This window comes from Pelophylax lessonae (genome assembly GCF_965119305.1).
Source record: "Pelophylax lessonae genome assembly, chromosome: 2".
NCBI classification, from domain to species: Eukaryota; Metazoa; Chordata; class Amphibia; order Anura; family Ranidae; genus Pelophylax; species Pelophylax lessonae.
This window is the reverse complement of record NC_138769.1, coordinates 528,425,111-528,443,507: the sequence shown is the minus strand read 5'-3', so window position 1 is coordinate 528,443,507 and position 18,397 is coordinate 528,425,111. Positions and strand designations below refer to the sequence as shown.

At 44.8% G+C, this 18,397-nt stretch overlaps 1 protein-coding gene across 1 annotated transcript in view; it reads right to left on the bottom strand.

The window, feature by feature from the left end:
* DIAPH3 (diaphanous related formin 3) overlaps positions 1 to 18,397 on the bottom strand; it is a 1,357,913-nt gene that overhangs the window by 700,396 nt on the left and 639,120 nt on the right. The window contains exon 16 of the mRNA XM_082245041.1: positions 7,095 to 7,391. Coding sequence (XP_082101167.1) covers positions 7,095 to 7,391 — 297 coding nt within the window. The remainder of the gene's footprint in view (positions 1 to 7,094; positions 7,392 to 18,397) is intronic.

Sequence of the window (18,397 nt, the reverse complement as noted above, 5' to 3'; positions counted from 1 at the left end):
GATGTCCTGCGATGATGGGGATATAAAGATAGGCATCCTATATGTCTATGGACGCCAGGAAATCTCTTTGATGCAGGGAGGCCACCACTGTACGGATGGACTCTATTTCTTCCCAAGTCCAGATTTGGACGCACCTTGCCCTCTTTCCTGGGCATTGTGAATAGGTTCGAATAGAACCCCTGAAACCGTTCAATGTTAGAAGGGAAGAATCGCACCGGTGGAAGTGATCGAAACTCGATCCTGTGTCCTCCAGAAACCGGTGAAGACATCCCCCCCCACCCCAGAGATGGGTAGGGGTTCATCAGGCTATATTCTTCAGGCTTGGCTGAGCCGGACTCTTTGTTTACCCGACCAGCGCCCTTTGAAACCCCTCTAAAGGGGCTTTGGAGGGTATCGCCTTATCGCCCGCCCTCGCGGAACAAACAACTCTATATGAGCAGAAAAGGAAGGTCCTCGTTAGTTACGAGGTCTTTTTATCCTAACAGTCTGTGGCAAGACAGCAGGTGGTACCGTCTATCCTATAAAGAGGAATTCCTCAAACGGATAGCACCTAGCCATGCGTTTGGAAATAACAGGGGTTCGTTTCAAAACGACCCCATTTGGGTAAAGGAAAATCCTTCGCCCTTTTGGTAGGCTAACAAGTACCAAAAAGGAATCTCAGTCTCAGCTACCTCTGCCGGTGTAACCTCAAGACTAAAGGTTTCCCGGACGGACACAACTAGTGCATCCACCACTCTTGTGCTATGGCGGAGGCAGAAACGTGCTCCTCACTGCTGAGGAGATATTACCTGAGACAACAGCCCCCTAAGAGGGACCTGCAACTGCATTGACCAGCTCCAAATCCGTATCTGAAGTATCTGATAAACAATAGGGGTAGGCGGGGGTCGCTACTTGACCCCCGTCCCTGACAGGCCACCTCCACCCGGGATACGAAAGACTCCAAAACTGCCGATAATGCATTAAAAACAAGTGGGGTACTGGAGGGTCCTGCGGCCACCTTGAGGGGATCAGGTGGGGATACCTATGCGGCAGGGTCAATGATTATACAAGACACTTGCCAGCGACAAAAAAATGACAAAGTAAAAAAAAAAAAACTTTTTTTTTTTGTGTCCCCCAGTCGCAACAGCGCCCCTCAGTGTTACCTGCCTTTTTGGACAACACAGAGAGAGAGACAGACCCCAAGGCTCATCCCTGATGCACAGAAGTTTTCATCAGCTTGCTCAGTGCTTGTCTTGTTACAGACAGGAAGTCTTTGGCCCTATTTCCTGGGTAAAAGAGGCGGCTCCGCCCCTTAACACGCCTGCCGGCTCCTCCCCCTGGCTCCATGAGGTGTTTGAGTCACCTCAAACATGGCCGCCCCCATGCTGGAGACACGAGGCTACACCAAAATGGCGGCCTCATGAGATCTATCAGACAATGGCGGCGGCCTGCACAGAATAGCGGCATGTCTGCAGAAGGATCTCGGCCTCACAACCCTTCACCCTCATGGTGGTCAGCGTGGTCGGAGGTACCGGACCCTAGCGGGCCGTATGCGGTCCGTGGCCGTCGGGAGGCATCTGCTTAGCTGGAGGAATGATCTGGAATGCAGTATACATGTATAGACATCGCCCTGTGGCTACTGACAGGTAGGATACCTTATACTATCACAGTAAAGTTCTAGTACTGCCACTGACTACAATCATTTTCACATTTTTACAATTAGATTGTCAGCTCCCAAACCAAGCCTCCTGGCTTCTTGTACACAAAAATCACACTCAATTAGGGGGATCTGTGACATGTTGTAGGATAGAGGGGAACCCATCCTTACCATTACAGAGAGGGGCCCGCGTTCACCACAAGACCCGTCAGGGGGAAAGGGGGAACATACTACTCACCATACCGGAACCAGGCGGGCGCCAACTCCTGACAGTACCCCTCTCCACCGAGGTAGGAGGGCTGTCGACCAATACGGGCGCCGTGACTCATGGTCTTTGGCGTTTCAGCGAGACGTTTAACTCGCAGGGTCAGTCCCCGTCCAGTGGGACTATGTCGCGGCCGACCCAGCGCGGAGCTATGGCCTGCACGCGCTCGTAGGCTGAACTGGGGTGACCACTGGATCTCAACATCCCGCCCGTCGCCCAGTTCAGCTTTCTTGCTTGAAGATCTCACAGGAACACTGGAGAAAAAAAGCTGTCTTAAAAAATTATTTTCTAAGAAAAAAATCCTGCCAGGACCGAAGATCCCAGCAAGGTATCTAGGTCCTTACTCCTGACTAGACAGAAAAAAACTGATGTGCTGAGGCAGAGAGAGAGAGGATATACCCTCTGGGACTGCCCCTAGGGTGTGGCCAGAGCATTTTTCATTTCCTGTCTAGTCCTACTCCTGTGGAGGCAACATAACCCGAAGGTGCTGTATCACCGAGGACTACGTCTGTCAATGAGCGATAGAGAAAAATGTCTTTTAGCAGATTTTTTTCTGACCGCATAAACATTCTCCATTGAGAATTTTTTGTGTATTAGGTACTTGCTTAACTTCCTGAGGTTTGTAACCAATCAGAATTTCCCTGAGGGTTTTGGTACCACAAATATGTGGGAGTAAAACCCTTGAAAGACCTGACTTAGTGGTACGGGGGTAATTACCCCTTGCTAGTTCTTGAATCCCCTTTAATAGGGCTTCCCTTTTTTGTACATCTTTTGATGGATATGTTTGTGTTATTTCTGCCATTGGCAGAGAGGCAAACTCCAGTCGGTATCCTTCCCGAATAATCTGGAGCACATAGGGGCTGGTTGATATGTTTTCCCATTGGGGAACAGCATGTTAGACTTTTGCTTGCCTCTTGCCAACCCTGTTCTTTTGGCCTGTCCCTTAAAAGGTCTTTGTTGTCCTTTGTCTTGGGAGTTCCGAAAGGAATATCTCCCTGCTTTCTTATTCCTCTTAATGGGAAACCCTCTCCTCCCCCAATGCACTCGCCCGCCGCTGAACCCAAAGCAAGGAGGAGGGCAGATGGTACAAAGCCTAGCGGCAGCAGCAGGCGGGCGCGCCCAGAAGAGGAGTCCACCCCTGAGATTGTGGAATTCTCTAAAACAAGAGGTGGTTTCTGCGGGTAGTATGGTGGCTTTCAAAAGACTCTCAGATTTACATCTCAAGGATCAGGACATTAAGGGCTATGTTAGATGATTACAGCCACACACACCTACACAGGTTGAACTGGATGGACTATTGTCTTTATTCAACCTCACCTACTATGTAACTATGTAATGACATTTTTTTCCCTTTCTCTGGGGATCTGGATAACACATCATCCAGCCCTGAACCGAACAGTAAGGCCCCTTCAAAAGGCAAGGCACAAAGGCTCAGTTTGGAAGAAACGTCTCCTTCCCAGGCTTTCACCCAGACAGTTCTCCTAGCAGAATTAACCAAGGCTAATGTTTTTGCAGCAGCTTTAACCGCTTCCACTGCTGAGTCCGCCAAGTAAGACACTGCTTTCCCAATTACAGACAGGGAGTCTAAAATGTCTTGAGAACCTCCACTAGCTAAAATCTGCTTAGTGAGATCCTTAACCCAGAAGTCAGCATTTCTGGCTACACAGGTATCTGCTAATGCAGTAGTCATATTACCATAATTGGCTACCCAAGCTTTTTTCAACAAGGATTAAGTTTTCCGATCCATGACATCCTTAATGAACCCAGCAATTTCAAATGACAGATCTGATTTCTTTGAAAGCTGCGCCAGGCGAGCGTCCAATCTAGGGTTTTTAGTAAACTCTTCTAGCTTCTTTTCCTCAAAAGGATACCTCCTTTTCCAGGACTTTGGCCTGATTGGAGTGTTCCTAGGAGAGCTCAATTCCTGACGAATAATATTTTAAGGATTGGTGAATTGGAATAACCCTAGAGCGGGTTTTTTCCAGGCCCTTATACATCTTATCCTGAACAGAGGATACTTTAGCAGGCGTAGGAATCCCTTCCGTGGCATATACCTCCTTAAGGAGACCTTCCATATTATTCAGGGAAAAGAGGCTCTTGCTCCCTTTGGAGCTTAGCCTATCCTCACTGTTACTATCAGAGACCTCACCAGAGCTAAATGAATGCATTTAGGCATTCTCATGTTTATTTATTTTGTTTGTATTGGTATGAGACAAAAAAGTGGAGAAACAAAAACCAAATCTGACACATTCCACGTAAAACTCCAAAAATGTACTTGCCAAAATTATTGGCACCTTCTCAAAATTGTAAGAAATAATTGCATTCCAAGTTTGTGATGCTCCTGTAATTTGTATTTAAACTCACCCATATGATCTAATAGGTGCTGACAATATAGAAAACACACCGAGAACCAAGTAACACAGTGAAACATGTACTCAACCTTTATATTGGGTGTCTCTGTGTGCCATACAGTGCACGGAGAAGAGAAAGTGCAGCAAAGAATAGTCTGAGGATTTAAGAACGAAAATTGTGGAAAACCATGGACAATATCAAGGTTATAAGTCCATCTCCAGAGATCTTAATGTTTCAGTGTCATCTGTGTACAACATTGTCAAGTAGTTTACAGTCCATGGCACTGTAGTTTATCTCCCTGGATGTGGATAAAAGAGAAAAATTGATCAAAGAGTTTGCCAAAACTTAACTGAGGAAGCCAAAAGAAGAGAGAATGTGGACAGACTAAACAAAATTACAGCTTTTTGGTAAAGCCCATCATTCTACTCTTTTCAGAAAAATAAATTAGGCCTTTAGCCCTGGTTCACACTGGCGATGTGGGGAATGCACAAGATTTTCTGTGTTTCCCCACATTGCATCGCACTGCAAAGTAATCACACAGCATCTATGTGATCTGCTGCGGGTGTCAATGTTAAACTACCGACACCCCAAAACAGATCGCAAAACACAATGTGATTGCCACAAACACCCATGCAATTCAGGTGGAGGAAAAAAAAAGGTCCTGCACATTATGGTGCACAGACATTGAATGTTAAGTGCACAGGAATGTTGTGTTCCTGTGCACGCACCAGTGTGAACCTAGGCTTAAAGAAAAGAATACAGTCCCTACAGTCAAACATGGTGGAGGTTCACTGATGTGTTGGGGTTGCTTTGCATCTTCAGGCATTGGATATCTTGGTTGTGTGCATGGCATTATGAAATCTGAAGACTACCAAAGAATTCTGGGGTGCAATGTAGGGCCCAATGTCACAAAGTTGGATCTCCGCAGCGGTCATGGGTCTTACAGCAGGACAATGATGCAAAGCACACGTCAAAAAGCACCTGGAAATGGTTTAAGACAAAGCGCTGGAGAGTACTAGACTGGACAGCAATGAGTCCAGATCTAAATCCCATAGAGAACCTGTGGAAAGATCTCAAAACGGCTGTTGGGAAATCTGAGAGACCTGGAGCAGTTGACGAAAGAAGAGTGGTCAAAAATTCCAGTAAAAAGGTTTAAGAAACTCATTGATGGTTACAGAAAGTGATTGATTTCAGCTATTTTTTTTTCCCAAGGGGTGTGCTACCAAAAAATAAATGTAGGCTGCCAATTATGTCCAGTTCATTTTTGGAGTTTTACATAGAATGCGCCAGATTTGGCTTTTTGCTTCTCCACTTTTTTGTGTCATATCAATACAAACCAAAAATAAATAAATGAACAAACATGGGAACGCCTACACATTTGTAATTGCAAACATTTTTCGAGCAAAATTGTGCATTATCGGACAGAAATGCAGCATTATTTTTGCCCATGAATGTATGTCACTAAAGGGCACAGGGGTCAGAGAAAAGAACCTGACCAGCTATCAAATAAAGATTGTTGCAGATGATGAAGATGTTTCACAAAGATTAAATAATAAACACATAGGAGTTTGGCAGTGGGACAGGTACATATGAATTGTTCTCACTGCAGGGACAGCTTTATTTCACTATGTTTTCCCCAGTACTAAAGACCCTCCCCATATATACACACCTTACTCCTGTGTGTGGATACTTGTAAGGAGAGATGTGGCTGCTAAGATTTTTATGGAATTTCCCATAAAAAAAAAAAAAAGAGCCACAAATAATGAAATGAGGGCTACAGGGCTGTACAAAGGACCAAGATTTCAAATGGGCTTTGTTAGGTGAGATTCATAAAACATAAAGGATAATAAAATAATAAATGTATGTTCTTTTGAGTGTAGGGCATGTAAAAGTGCTGTTGATATTTAAACTGAACCTGGGGAGCAGTGAGTGTTATTATAACGGGTGTCGGTGTGTTCCGGGAGCTCCGGGAGTATTGCGCTCAGTTCGGCCCGGTGGTGAAATGTAACATCCAATTGAACAAGAAGACAGGCTTCCCCACGGGTTTTGGCTGGGTGGGATTCGCCAGAGAGGATTCCGTCAGGAGTTTTCTGAACCAGGAAGATCACATTGTGGACGGGTACAAGATCAATGTCCAGCTCCATGACCGACAAAAACGAAAAGGACCAAGAAGCTCTGAGGAAGATGCTGATGTATAACGTATTTTGTTTTTTGTTTTATTGTGTTTAAAACATTTAAATAAACAGAAAGCAACAAACTGAAGCCTGAATTTAAGCTTCACACATATGTATATGTCAAAACACCTAGAGCTAATATGAAAAAAAAAGCTAATAATACTACCAAAAAAAAAAAAAAGAAAGAAACACAGCAATAACCACCAATATTTAATCACTAAAAACATGAAATGGCATAAAACCAGAAACTTTTTTTTTTTTTTTGCACTAGAAACATTTACACTAGATGTGAGGTGTGAACAAGCTTGCAGCTGTGTCACATAAATAAGGACATTGGCAAGGCAGAGAGGTTTATCAATGCCTCACTACAATATGTGATTGTGTCCTTGGACTTAGAAGGGTTGTCAAGTCATGTGATCATTATTCAGCTCATGGAAAGCACAAGAGTGCTTGCATGCATATGTAATTTCACCTCTTAGAAATTAACAAGGCTGTTGAGTCCACAAGGGTTTTCTTCATAAATTATGAATGAATATTAAAGAATTTCAGCACATATCTTAAACTCCTTGATGTTGTTAGCACAGTTATAATCCAATTTCAAATGTTATACCTACAGTGCTAAAAATGGTTACAAAACTATGTTGGTAAACCAAATAAAATGCCTTACTTTTTGCCAGTTAAGCCTCTTCATGCCGACTTCTGGTTTAAATTCTTTCTTGGGCTTTAGGCCAAATGGAAGATTCTTCATTGTAGGGGACCTTTGGCCTCCTAAAAATAAAGGTAGTGGTGGAGCACCTGGTGGAGCACCTGGTGGAGCACCTGCCATTGGTGGTAAAGGTGGAGGTGGTGGTGGTGGAGGTGGTATACATCCATTTGAAAGTGCAGGTGGTGGGGGAACACCAGGAGGTGGAAAACTGTCAGATCCTTTAGGAAGCACACTTCCAGATGGAACAGCAATACCATACTAAAAGAGAAAAAATACAATTACTGTATAAAACACATTTTAAATCTGAAATCCTAGTGTGACCATCATAGGAAAATGTACAATTAGTAATGCATAAATTATACCAAGAAGCCAATATAACTAGATAGGCTAAATAGAATTCAAAATTATGATGATGTCTTTTTCATGAATTGTCACAGTACAGGAAAGGAAATGTGTGGCATTTACTCTAAAAAAACTGACAAATTATTAGCTTTTAGCTTTATTTGCAAATAAAATGTAAAATAGTGCAGACATGATGATAAATTGGAATACTTCTTCCCAGAAATAAAGTTAAAAGCTTGTCTAACCTTTAGATCAGATAATGACACAGGGTCTCAAAACTAACAAATTATAAGGTAAGCAAGAGGTAAAATGTGCACTTAGTGGGCATTTGGATTTGGCCCTTGTCTACACTGTTCAAATTTGTTACAAGTTAAAGTCACATCATTGGAAATCAGCTTGAATCACTTCTCATACATTTTCCTGACACCAATGGCGACAGGGGAGGAACCACCAGGGGATTAACAACCTCAGCTCTGTTCCTGTATGTATGCAGGGAGGTGGTATCCCTTCCCTCAAATCAGGGGTTAGAGCTTGCCTGACTGAGCTGTGTTTAACTTTAGCTATACATCCCCTTTTTTTCTGACAGCTCAGACAAGATTTAAAAATAAGTGCAGAAAAACAGGTACAATGTATGTAGAAGGATACGTTTCCTCTCTGTATCACCTGAGGCCAGTCATTTCCCTGGGTATATGTGAGAGTTTACAACCACTCTAATGTACAGACTACATTTTTATTACCCTGAAAATAAAACAACTGAAAGTAAATTGACAGCATCTAACACAATGCAACAGAATTGTGTTTTTCACACCGAGCAACAAATATAAACCCTGTAAATATGGCTGTAGCTAGTAGTGTTGGATTCTGAAACCATTATTTGTATCTGTTGTAGACAGTGCCATTTTCTAACATGCAGGACTTGGCACATGCAGAACAACCCCTATACTTGTGTGTTAGCCGCTGTCTGTGTATACTGTATGTCAGCACTGTGACGTACCCATCAAGCAAGTAGGTATATACCTAACATATACTGTAGTATGACAGCCAAGATGTTTTTTCATCAGCATACAGGTTTTATATCAACAGGTTTTCAAATAATTACATTGCTCTCAATGACACGAGAGAACATAATTAAACATTTTCAATGTGACAAGGTATAGATATAAAATAAATCTCTACAACTGTATTTACCTCTAATGGGGCTTTTTGGGTAACCAACATGTGTTTCTTTGAATAAAAAAATGTTTTTATGTACATTTCAATAAAATATACACTGCCCTTAAAGTACCATTAGAGTTAAAATGGGATTTTTGACTTACCGTAAAATCTATTTCTCTGATTTTCATTGATGGACACAGCTCCTAATGTGAACGAGAGGATAACATCGCCAGTTCCAACACTCTGCACGCAGAGGAGATAGCCACCAAAAAGGCCACCTTCTAGGACAGTGTAAGCAGGGGAATCTCCGGAACATTCTCAAAGGGAGGATTCTAGAGGACAGAAAGCACCAATTTGAGGTCCCAAGGTGGCAACAGAGCCCCAAGAGGCTCACACCAGGCAATGTACGTCTTCCACGTACGATAGTAGATCCTTCTAGAAGTAGATTTCCTAGCTTTTAACAGTGTAGGAATCACCGACTCCGATAAACCCCTATCGTTCAGCACCTTTCAACAGCCAAGCCGTCAAAGCCAGCGACTGTAAAGCAGGATGGAAGATCGGTTCTTGGAACAGCAGATCCTCTCTGAGAGGAAGCTTCCAAGGAACGTCGGCGACCAGCCACGCAAGACTGGCATACCAAGCCTGGTGAGGCCAGTCCGGAGCCACTAGGATGACTGGAATCCCTTCTGCCTCAATCCTGCATAGAAGTCTTGGCAGAAGCTTGAGAGGAGTAAAGGTGTAAATTAGCCGATAGTGACCCCACGGGGCAACCAGCGAGTCTGTGGCATCTTCCAGAGGATCCCTTGACCGAGCCACAAACCTCTGCACCTTTCTGTTGAGCCAAGACGCCAAAAGATCCACCTCGGGGTGCCTCACCAGAGACACAGCTGATAAAACACCTCCGGATGAAGGGACCACTCTCCTTGGGCCAACGCCTGCCGACTGAGATAATCCACCTGCCAGTTTTGCACCGTGGGAATGTGTGTGGTGGAGAGGGCTGGAACGAACCGTTCTGGCCACCTTAGAATGCCAGCTACCTCCAGAGCCACCAGGACACTTTTTGTGCCCCCTTGGTGATTGACATAAGCCACGGCCGTGGCATTGTCCCGTTGAATGCGCACTGGGCAACCCTAAAGACGATCCGTCCATTGATCCAGACATTGATCAGTATTCTGGACTCTTCCAGTGTTCAGATCCCCTGAGCAGAATGCTTGCCGAGGACACTTCCCAAGCCGGAACAGGCTGGGATCCATGGTGTCCGCTGTCCAATACAAGGGGAGGAAGGATTTGTCCAGCCGAAGTGGGGGAAAACAAAGCCACCATACCAGGGACTCCTTCGTTACCCGACTTAGCCAGATCTGATTGTAAAGGGACTGCGGAGACTTGTCCCATTTGATCAGAATCTCCCTTTGCAGGGACCTCGTATGGAACTGTGCAAATGGAATTACCTCAAAAGGTAGAAACCATTAGGCCCAGCCCCTGCATGCAAGTCCGGAGGGATGACCATCTGTTGGACAGCGAAAGTCGAATTGCAGCCTGCAATTCCTAGAGTTTGTCCAGAGGAAGGAGCACTCTGGCTAAGACCGAGTCCAGTATTGTGATCTCCAGGTTTTCCACCAGAGCAGGAGATCGTCAACGTAGCCCAGTACCACGATTCCCCCCCCCCCCCCATTGGCGTAGCAAGGCTAGCAATGGGGCTAACACTTTTGTGAAGATCTGAGGAGCAGAGTCGAGGCCAAAAGGTAACGCCACACACTGATAATGCTCCTCTCCCATGGCAAAGCAGGGGAAGCGCAGGTGACTGGTAAATATTGGAATGTGAAAGTAAGCATCCTTGATGTCGATAGAGGCGAGGAAATCCCCCTGATGCAGGGATGCCACTACCGTGCGAATGGACTCAATTCTGAATACCTGCACCAGCACAAAGCAGTTCAGCGACTTGAGGTCCAGGATTGGACGCACTCTGCCTTCCTTCTTGGGAACTGTAAACAGGTTTAAGTAAAAAACCCTGAACATTTTCCCAAGTCGGTACTGGGACAATCACCCCTTGATGTAACAGGTCTTGTACTGCCCCAAACAGACCCTGTAAGAGGTCTGGAGACAGGTGCAAGTTGGAAGGAAAGAACCTTGCCGGGGGATAAGAGTGAAACTCGATCTTGTAGCCCGACCGAATGACTAATGACCCACTTGTCTTGCATCAGGGAAGTCCACGGGTCCGGAAACCAGCAAAGACATCCCCCCACCCCCAATATGGGTGAGGGTGCACCTTCATGCTAAATTTTTTTTTTTGCTATGCATCATCTCTCTGTATGGTAACACCAGTGTAATTGCATACTAGGACCCTTTGAGCTTTTTGAATTTCATAGTCCAATTCTGTGTGAACTGTCCCCACATGTCTGTTTCCACTGGTGTCATCCATTTATCGTTACATGTATGGCCCTGCTCTTTGCTCAGCTCGGTTGTTTCTAATTTTCGGCTGGCTTGATTTGCCTGCCTGCTTATGGTCACACCCAGCTGAGTTTTTTTGCCCCTTGCTACTTTGATTATTATTTTCATATGCTATTTTCAATTTCATTGTTTCATTGCTCATTATTTAGCTGCAGCAGCTCTCGGCATGTGTGTTGTTGTTTTTAAATATCAGTTAGTCACTTTAAATGGTTAGGAGGAAGCTTTTATAGCCTTTTTTGGTCCTTATTGAAACTGTATGTTCTTCTATTCATTAAATTTGTATTTTTTATTAGGTATGCTATTTGTGGTTTCTTTGTTAACCTCAATTTATGCACACCCCAGTTACTCTGCCATATGGCGCTTTTGGACAATTTTCTTTTTTGTCCTAATTTTTGTATGAGGGTGCACCTTCATGCTGAATGAGCCTTGTCCATTGGTCTGGAGAAGCCTGATCTCAGTTTGCCAGACCAGGTTCATTTGGTTCCTCCAGGAGGCCCTGAAAGGCTTTGAGCCCTTGTCAAACAGGCAATCTCCTGGAAAGGGAAGTGAAGTCAAGGCTCTTTTAGAAGTCTGATCAGCAGACCAGCATTCGAGCTAAAAGATATGCTGAAGAACCACTGCCAAAACAGAAAGCTGAGCCACTAGGGGAGCAGCATCCAAAGAGGCATCACAGATAAACTGCAGCCCCTGGACCAGCTCATCTGCCAGCTTAGCAATGGCAGGGGGGAGTTGTTCTCCCCCCAGGTAACGACGTAAAAGCTTAGCCCTCTCAGTCAGAGTTTGTGACACCAGGGCGAATGGTGAATACCGACCTCAGTGCCAAACCAGCCAGTGTACACATTGCGGGTCACAGCCTCAGCCTTCCTGTCAGCTGGATCCTTAAAGACCAGGGACTCTTCAACCAGAATCATGGTTGCCTTGTTAAATCTGGAAACAGGAGGGTCAGCCAATGGTGGAACAGTCCACTTCTTAAGCAGGGACTCCTGATAGGGGTAACGCCTAGTAAAGCGCTTAGGGACCCCACAGGGACACTGGTTGTCCCCACTTTTTAGTGACAATTCTGTTAAAATAGGCAGGGAAAGGAAACACCTTTGCCGCTCTGGATGGCTTGTGAGTACCAAAGGGAACCTGTGCCTCCGTCGCAGCTGCATCCTCCATCTTCAAGGTCTCGTGCACAGATACAATCAGTGCTTCCGCCAGCGCCTTTTCGTGTGTTTTTGCAGACGTGGAGGAATTATCCTCATTATCAGAGGATTCCGGGAGCATGGTTGCAGACCAAGTAGGGTGACCCAAGTCTGCGGCGGCCGAATCAGATTCAGTATCTGATCAGATAAAGGAGGCAGGCTTTTAGCTAGTCCCTCGATTGAAAACCACCTCCACCTGGGACACCAAAGACTCCAGGACCGCTGTCAGTGTATTGATGGATGGTTGGGACCCGGAGGACCCCACAGCCTCAGAGGAGGGATCAGGTGGGGAGATGAGTTCCAAAGAATCTATGAGTCACCAGGGGAACCCCACAAAACAGGTGTAAAACACTGCAAGGGACACCCCAAGCGCACCACCCAGTTGCCAGGCACAGAGCACCAAGCGATCCTCAGCATAGTTACATAGTAGTTGAGGTTGAATAAAGACATCAGTCCATCCAGTTCAACCTTTACAGGTGCGTGTGTGTGTGTCAGTGGCCTGATCATTTACCTGAATGTTGAGATCTGTGAGATGCATGTCCAAGAGTCTTTTAAAAGTAGCCATACTCCAACCTTGGACGCAAAGCAAATACTGCTCTATACCCCCCTAACACATCTCCCAAAACTTTCTACGGGCAATAGCCCTATGAATCATTACATCCTTCTACCCTTTCTGTACCACTGTCGTGATGTTTTAAGTTCTTGATATGTCACTGTGCTTCCAGTTATCCTGATTGCATTATCATAATAATTCTCCGGTCAACACTATTTCCAAATCTTACCTAATTGTATACTGCATTACCTGCAACTTTTGTACACCCTTTTTATTCTCTTTTATACCGTTATATGTTTTATACACTTGTGTTGTTCCTTTTGAAAACTCAATAAAAATTATTGCAAAGAAAAGTAGCCATACTCCCTGCAGCTACCACCAAGTGTGGAAGAGAGTTTCACATTTTCAACGCCCTTACAGTGGAACCCCTTACGCAGCTTAAGGTTAGACCGCCTCTCCTCTAATCCCATTGTGTGTTCATGTGTCTCCTTGTACTCCTTGAGACTAAATTGTTTAGCTATGCTGGGATCACCATTCAGGTATTGGTAAATCGTTATCATGTCCCCTCCCAGGCGTCCCCTCTCTAAGGAGAATAAATTAAGTGCTTGTAATCGCTTCTCAAAATCAAGGTCCTCCAATCCCCTTATTAGTTTAGTTGCCCTTCTTTGGACTCTTTCCAGTTCCAGCACATCCTTTCCGAGGATTGGTGACCAGAACTAGACAGAATACTCCAGGTATGGCCAGACCATGGTTTTATAAAGTGGTAGAATTATAGCTTTGTCTCTGGAATATATCCCCTTTCTTATGCATGCTAATATTCTGCCAGCTTTGGCAGCTGCAGCTCGACATTGCATGCTATTACTTAGTCTATCTTCCACTAGGACCCTCAAAATCCTTCTCCATTCTGGATTCCCCCAGAGCATAATTTGTGTTTATGTTTTTTGCCCCCAAGTGTAATATCTTACACTTTTCTACATTAAATCTAATTTGCCATGTAGTTGCCCACACTGTTATTTTGTTCAGGTCATTCTGAAAGATTTTTATATCTTAATGAGAAGTTATTGCCCTGCATATCTTTGTGTCATCCGCAAAAACTGAGATTGAGCTACTGATTCTGTCCTCTATGTTATTGATGAATACATTTAACAAAATTGTTCCCAGAACTGAGCCCTGGGGGACCCCACTTACCACTCCAGACAAGTCTGAGTACACGTTATTTATCACCTCCCTTTGGACAGACCCATGTAACCAGTTTTCTATCCAAGAACAAACCTTGAGGAAGATGCTTGCAGACCTTAGTTTGTAGATTAAGCGTTTGTGGGGAACTGTGTCGAATGCCTTAGCAAAATCCAGATACACCGCATCCAAAGGTCTCCCTCTATCTAGCTCACCTCCTTGTAAAATGTAAACAGATTGGTTTGGCAAGAATCTCCTTTTGTGAACCCGAGCTGATTACTGCTGATGATACTGTTGTCCTTAGCAAACTCTTGGATATAGTCCCTTAGCAACACTTCCAATAATTTACATACAATTGATGTCAGGCTGTCAATAGTTTCCCGGGATATCCCTCCTCCCTTTTTTTGAATATTTGTATCACATTAGCTTTCCTCCAGTCACCTGGTACAGTTCCTGTCAATATACTGTCTTCCTTGAGAACTATTGGGTTCAAGCCATCCTGTCCGGGCGATTTATTAGTATTAATGTTATCAAGTCTTTCCTTGATTTCGCCCTCTGACAGCCACAGCAGCAAGTCTTGTGATGTGCTAACCAGACAGCCCCGGTCTGTTTACCACTCCTTTTCATGTGTAAAAACCGAGAAGAAAGTATTTAGCACAGTTGCCTTCTCTGTTTCCTCTGTAACCATCCTCCCATCAATGTTAATTATGTGTGCAACATGCTCTGACCTCACTTTGTTGCAATTAATGTATTTAAAAAATGTCTTTAGGTTTTTTTTTTTTACCCTCCATTATGTGTCTCTCAAAGTCATTTTTAGCCGTCCTGATTCCGTTTTTACATTTCTTGATAGAGTCCTTATATTGGTGAAAAGCTGATAATGACCCCATATTTGTATTTTTTTTGCTCTAATAAGCATTTTTACATTACAGTTTAGCCACCCTGGTTTGACCTCAGTTCTTCTAAATTTAGTTCCCATTGGAATGCACATTTTAGGAAAGTTTGCCTTTCTGAAGTTTAGAGTCCTTATATCGCCCTCATGTCTTGTTGTCTTATGATTTACTTTAAATGTAATCATCCTGTGATCACTAGAGCCCAAGTTGTCCCATACTTCTACATCTGAGATTAGGCCTGAATCGTTCGTAATTAATAGATCTAGCAAAGCTTCATTTCTAGTAGGAGAATCTACCATCTGTGACATGTAGTTGTCCTGTAAGACATTCATGAAATGATGGGCCTTTACTGAGTGAGCTCTCCCCTCTTCCCAGTCAATATCAGGATATTTGAAGTCCCCCATTATATTAACTTGTCCCTGCTTAGCCGCTTTTCCAAACTGTGAAAGAAATTCCAGCTCTACCTCCTCGCTTTGGTTGGGCGCCCTATAACATACCCCCACTATTACTTTCCCCCTTCCTTCTTCCTTATGGAAGAAGGAAGTAGATAGAATGTAGTGATAGCAGTGTGATGTAGAAAGTTGGCCTGTGAGTGAAGTGTGAATGAAGGTGTAGAGAGCAGACAGAGGTGTACACTGATAAGAGGGGATGGGATGGGAGAACACACATAGATGTGAGGGAGGAGATTGCTGGGAATGTCCTACATTCAGTGTATAGAGCAGGAAGTGCTCCTCCAGCACACGGCATACACACAGCATGCACACAGCATGCATGCACAAAGCATGCATACGGCATGCACACGGCATACACACGGCATACACACAGCATGCACAGAGCGCCGTACAATCAGTGACAAGTCTTCCTTCCTCCAGTCCACTCATCTCCAGGCTCTCATCTGTTGATGTGGAGGAGGGAAGAGACACACACTAACTTTTGGCTGCACAGCGCGCACCGGAGAGGCGGCATCCTCCGCCGCTCGCACTTACCCTTTCAGCAGCTCCCTCATGGCTGTGAGAGGTGTGGGTCCTGGGGGCGGTTGAGAGATGAAGTTCCGGAAGAACACTACAGCCAGGCAAAACGGCGGCAGCAGGAGGATTTCACTGCAGTGATACTAGCGGCGGCCGGCGGCGGTACGATAGTCCCTCCGGCTCTCCTCTCATTTAGTCTGCGCCGGCGGGCGGGAAGGACGTGACGTCGGGGTGGTGCACCGCCCCCACGCGTCACATGACCACAGGATGTCCTCCTGTGATTGGTCCAGGCTGGAGTCTGGACCAATCACAGCCAGGAGTCCAGCAAAGTGGGGAGTGTCGGGCGCATTGCTCTGCGCCCCGACACTCCCCCAGAAGGCCGCAAATTGGCGCCTCTGTCTGTCTAATCTTTTTTTCTTCTTTTTTTCAGGGGGGGGGGGGGGAAGGGGCGGCTTATGGAATTTTGTTTGTATCTGCCTTTTACATTATTCAATAAAAATCTTTAAAGATTAAAAAAAAAAGGATATCAGTAGCTGGGGAATTGTGTCCGAGCTCTGTGATAGCTGCCTGATCCGGGAGCTCCGCCAGACCACCATGAAAACAGACCTGCTACGAGCCTCCACACACGCTGCAAATCAGCAGAGGGGAAACACTGACAATCTGTGGGCATGCAGAGAAGGAAAGAGCCGTCAATTCAGCCCCGCAAGCTGATAGGGTTCTTCCCGTCAGCACAGCAAAAGGTGTACCAAGATGGCAGCGGGTCATGCGCCGCAGGAGAGACCACCCAGCCAAAGGCCTCCCGTCTGAAACACCAAGGCACAGCATCAGTCCCAGGCAGTGGATCATCTTCAGGGGTGTCAACCCCCACCACAAGAAGCCCTGTAAAATCTAAGCAGCGCACGGGTTCAATTGAAGGTGGTACATGGACACAAGATATGGAGGTGAGTGGGATGCATGATGCACTACAGCTGCAGAACTGCCCACAACAGGACAACCTATATCAGACAGGGTCATCAAAGACATGTTAATGTCCCTCAAGACATCTTTGCATAACAACATGCTTTCCACTGTTAAACAATGTCAAAAAGAAGTGCAGGCCCTAGGAGTAAGGGTTGACCAGGTTGAACAGGCCATGGGAGAATATTCCACATCTTACAATACACTGGTAGATGTGCATGGAAGATATTATAAAAGAAAGTCAAATTGGCAGACTTGGAGGATAGATCGCAAAGGAATAACCTAAAAATAAGTGGTGTATCTGAAACAGTTAACACACAACTTCTCCAATATGCCCAGGACATGTTTTCAGCTGGGGCTCCTAAATTAACGGCACTTGAGCCTACAGTGGACAGGATCCACAGGGTTCCCAAACTGCCATTTTTGGCAGACGAACCCAGAGATGCTTGGGTTAAACTTTTACCGGGCTAGGGAGGTTTTGCTGGGGAATTTTCATAAGCCAGACCAATGCCCAGCCCCCTACATGCCCCTACAGTTCTTACCTGATCTCTCCAGGTATACACTACAGCGTATCAGAAATTTGGCTACCATTATGAAGGCGCTGCACAATCCTCATATTCCACATAAATGGAAACATCCCACGACTCTATTACCCATAATGACACATTTACCTTGGTCTCAACATTGGTAAAGGGCATATCTACACTTCGCCAATGGGGAATTCTCCCCACGCAGGACATTGGCCCCTCTCAACATGACAGAATGCCCCACATACAGTCTGAATGGCAGGTTGTGTCTCACAAGAGATCCTCACAAAAGAAAAAGAGCACTGCAGGCTGAACTGAATACCAGCTATCTTCTCGTTCCTGCCCGGTTGATACCCCTCGCTCATAAGAGCATTATACAATGTTCCCGAACCAGTTTACGGTTTCTCTTTTTATTTTGGTTTAAGTTTATCTTGCAAAATCTTTTACATGGCTTTTTCCTCTAATCTTCCAATGCATTAACATCCATTGGAGGTCGCTTCCTGTTCTTTACTCCTGAACGTACAAGAATCCATAACCACAAGCTTGCCATAGACCATGAGATATTCCATCTCCTTCTGGATATGCAACCACTGGACCCATTGTCTGATTATCCTGCGGCCAACAACTTTTTTACAGCAGTAAGTGTCAATCTTCTTCTGCACCAATACAAATACACTATCCAACATGACCATCACTTGCATTTCTATTAATGCTAAGGGACTAAACCACCCAGTAAAGAGACGCTCCATGTGGAAAGAGGCCCTTACGAACCAAGCTGACATTCTGTGTGTACAGGAAACCCATTTTGTGGCATCCAATATACCCAAATGTTCAAACAGACATTATCCACACATATTCCTTTCTTGCGCACCTGAGAAAAAAAAAAAAAACTACTGGCCGTGAGAGACACTATTTGTTTCAAGCTTAAACAATCGATCATCGATAGTGAAGGTTGTTATATTATGGTTACATGTGATTTCAATTCACGACCATACACCCTCGTTGTACTTTATGCTCCAAATAGGAACCAGTTACGTTTTATGAGGAGACTACTCAAGAGAATA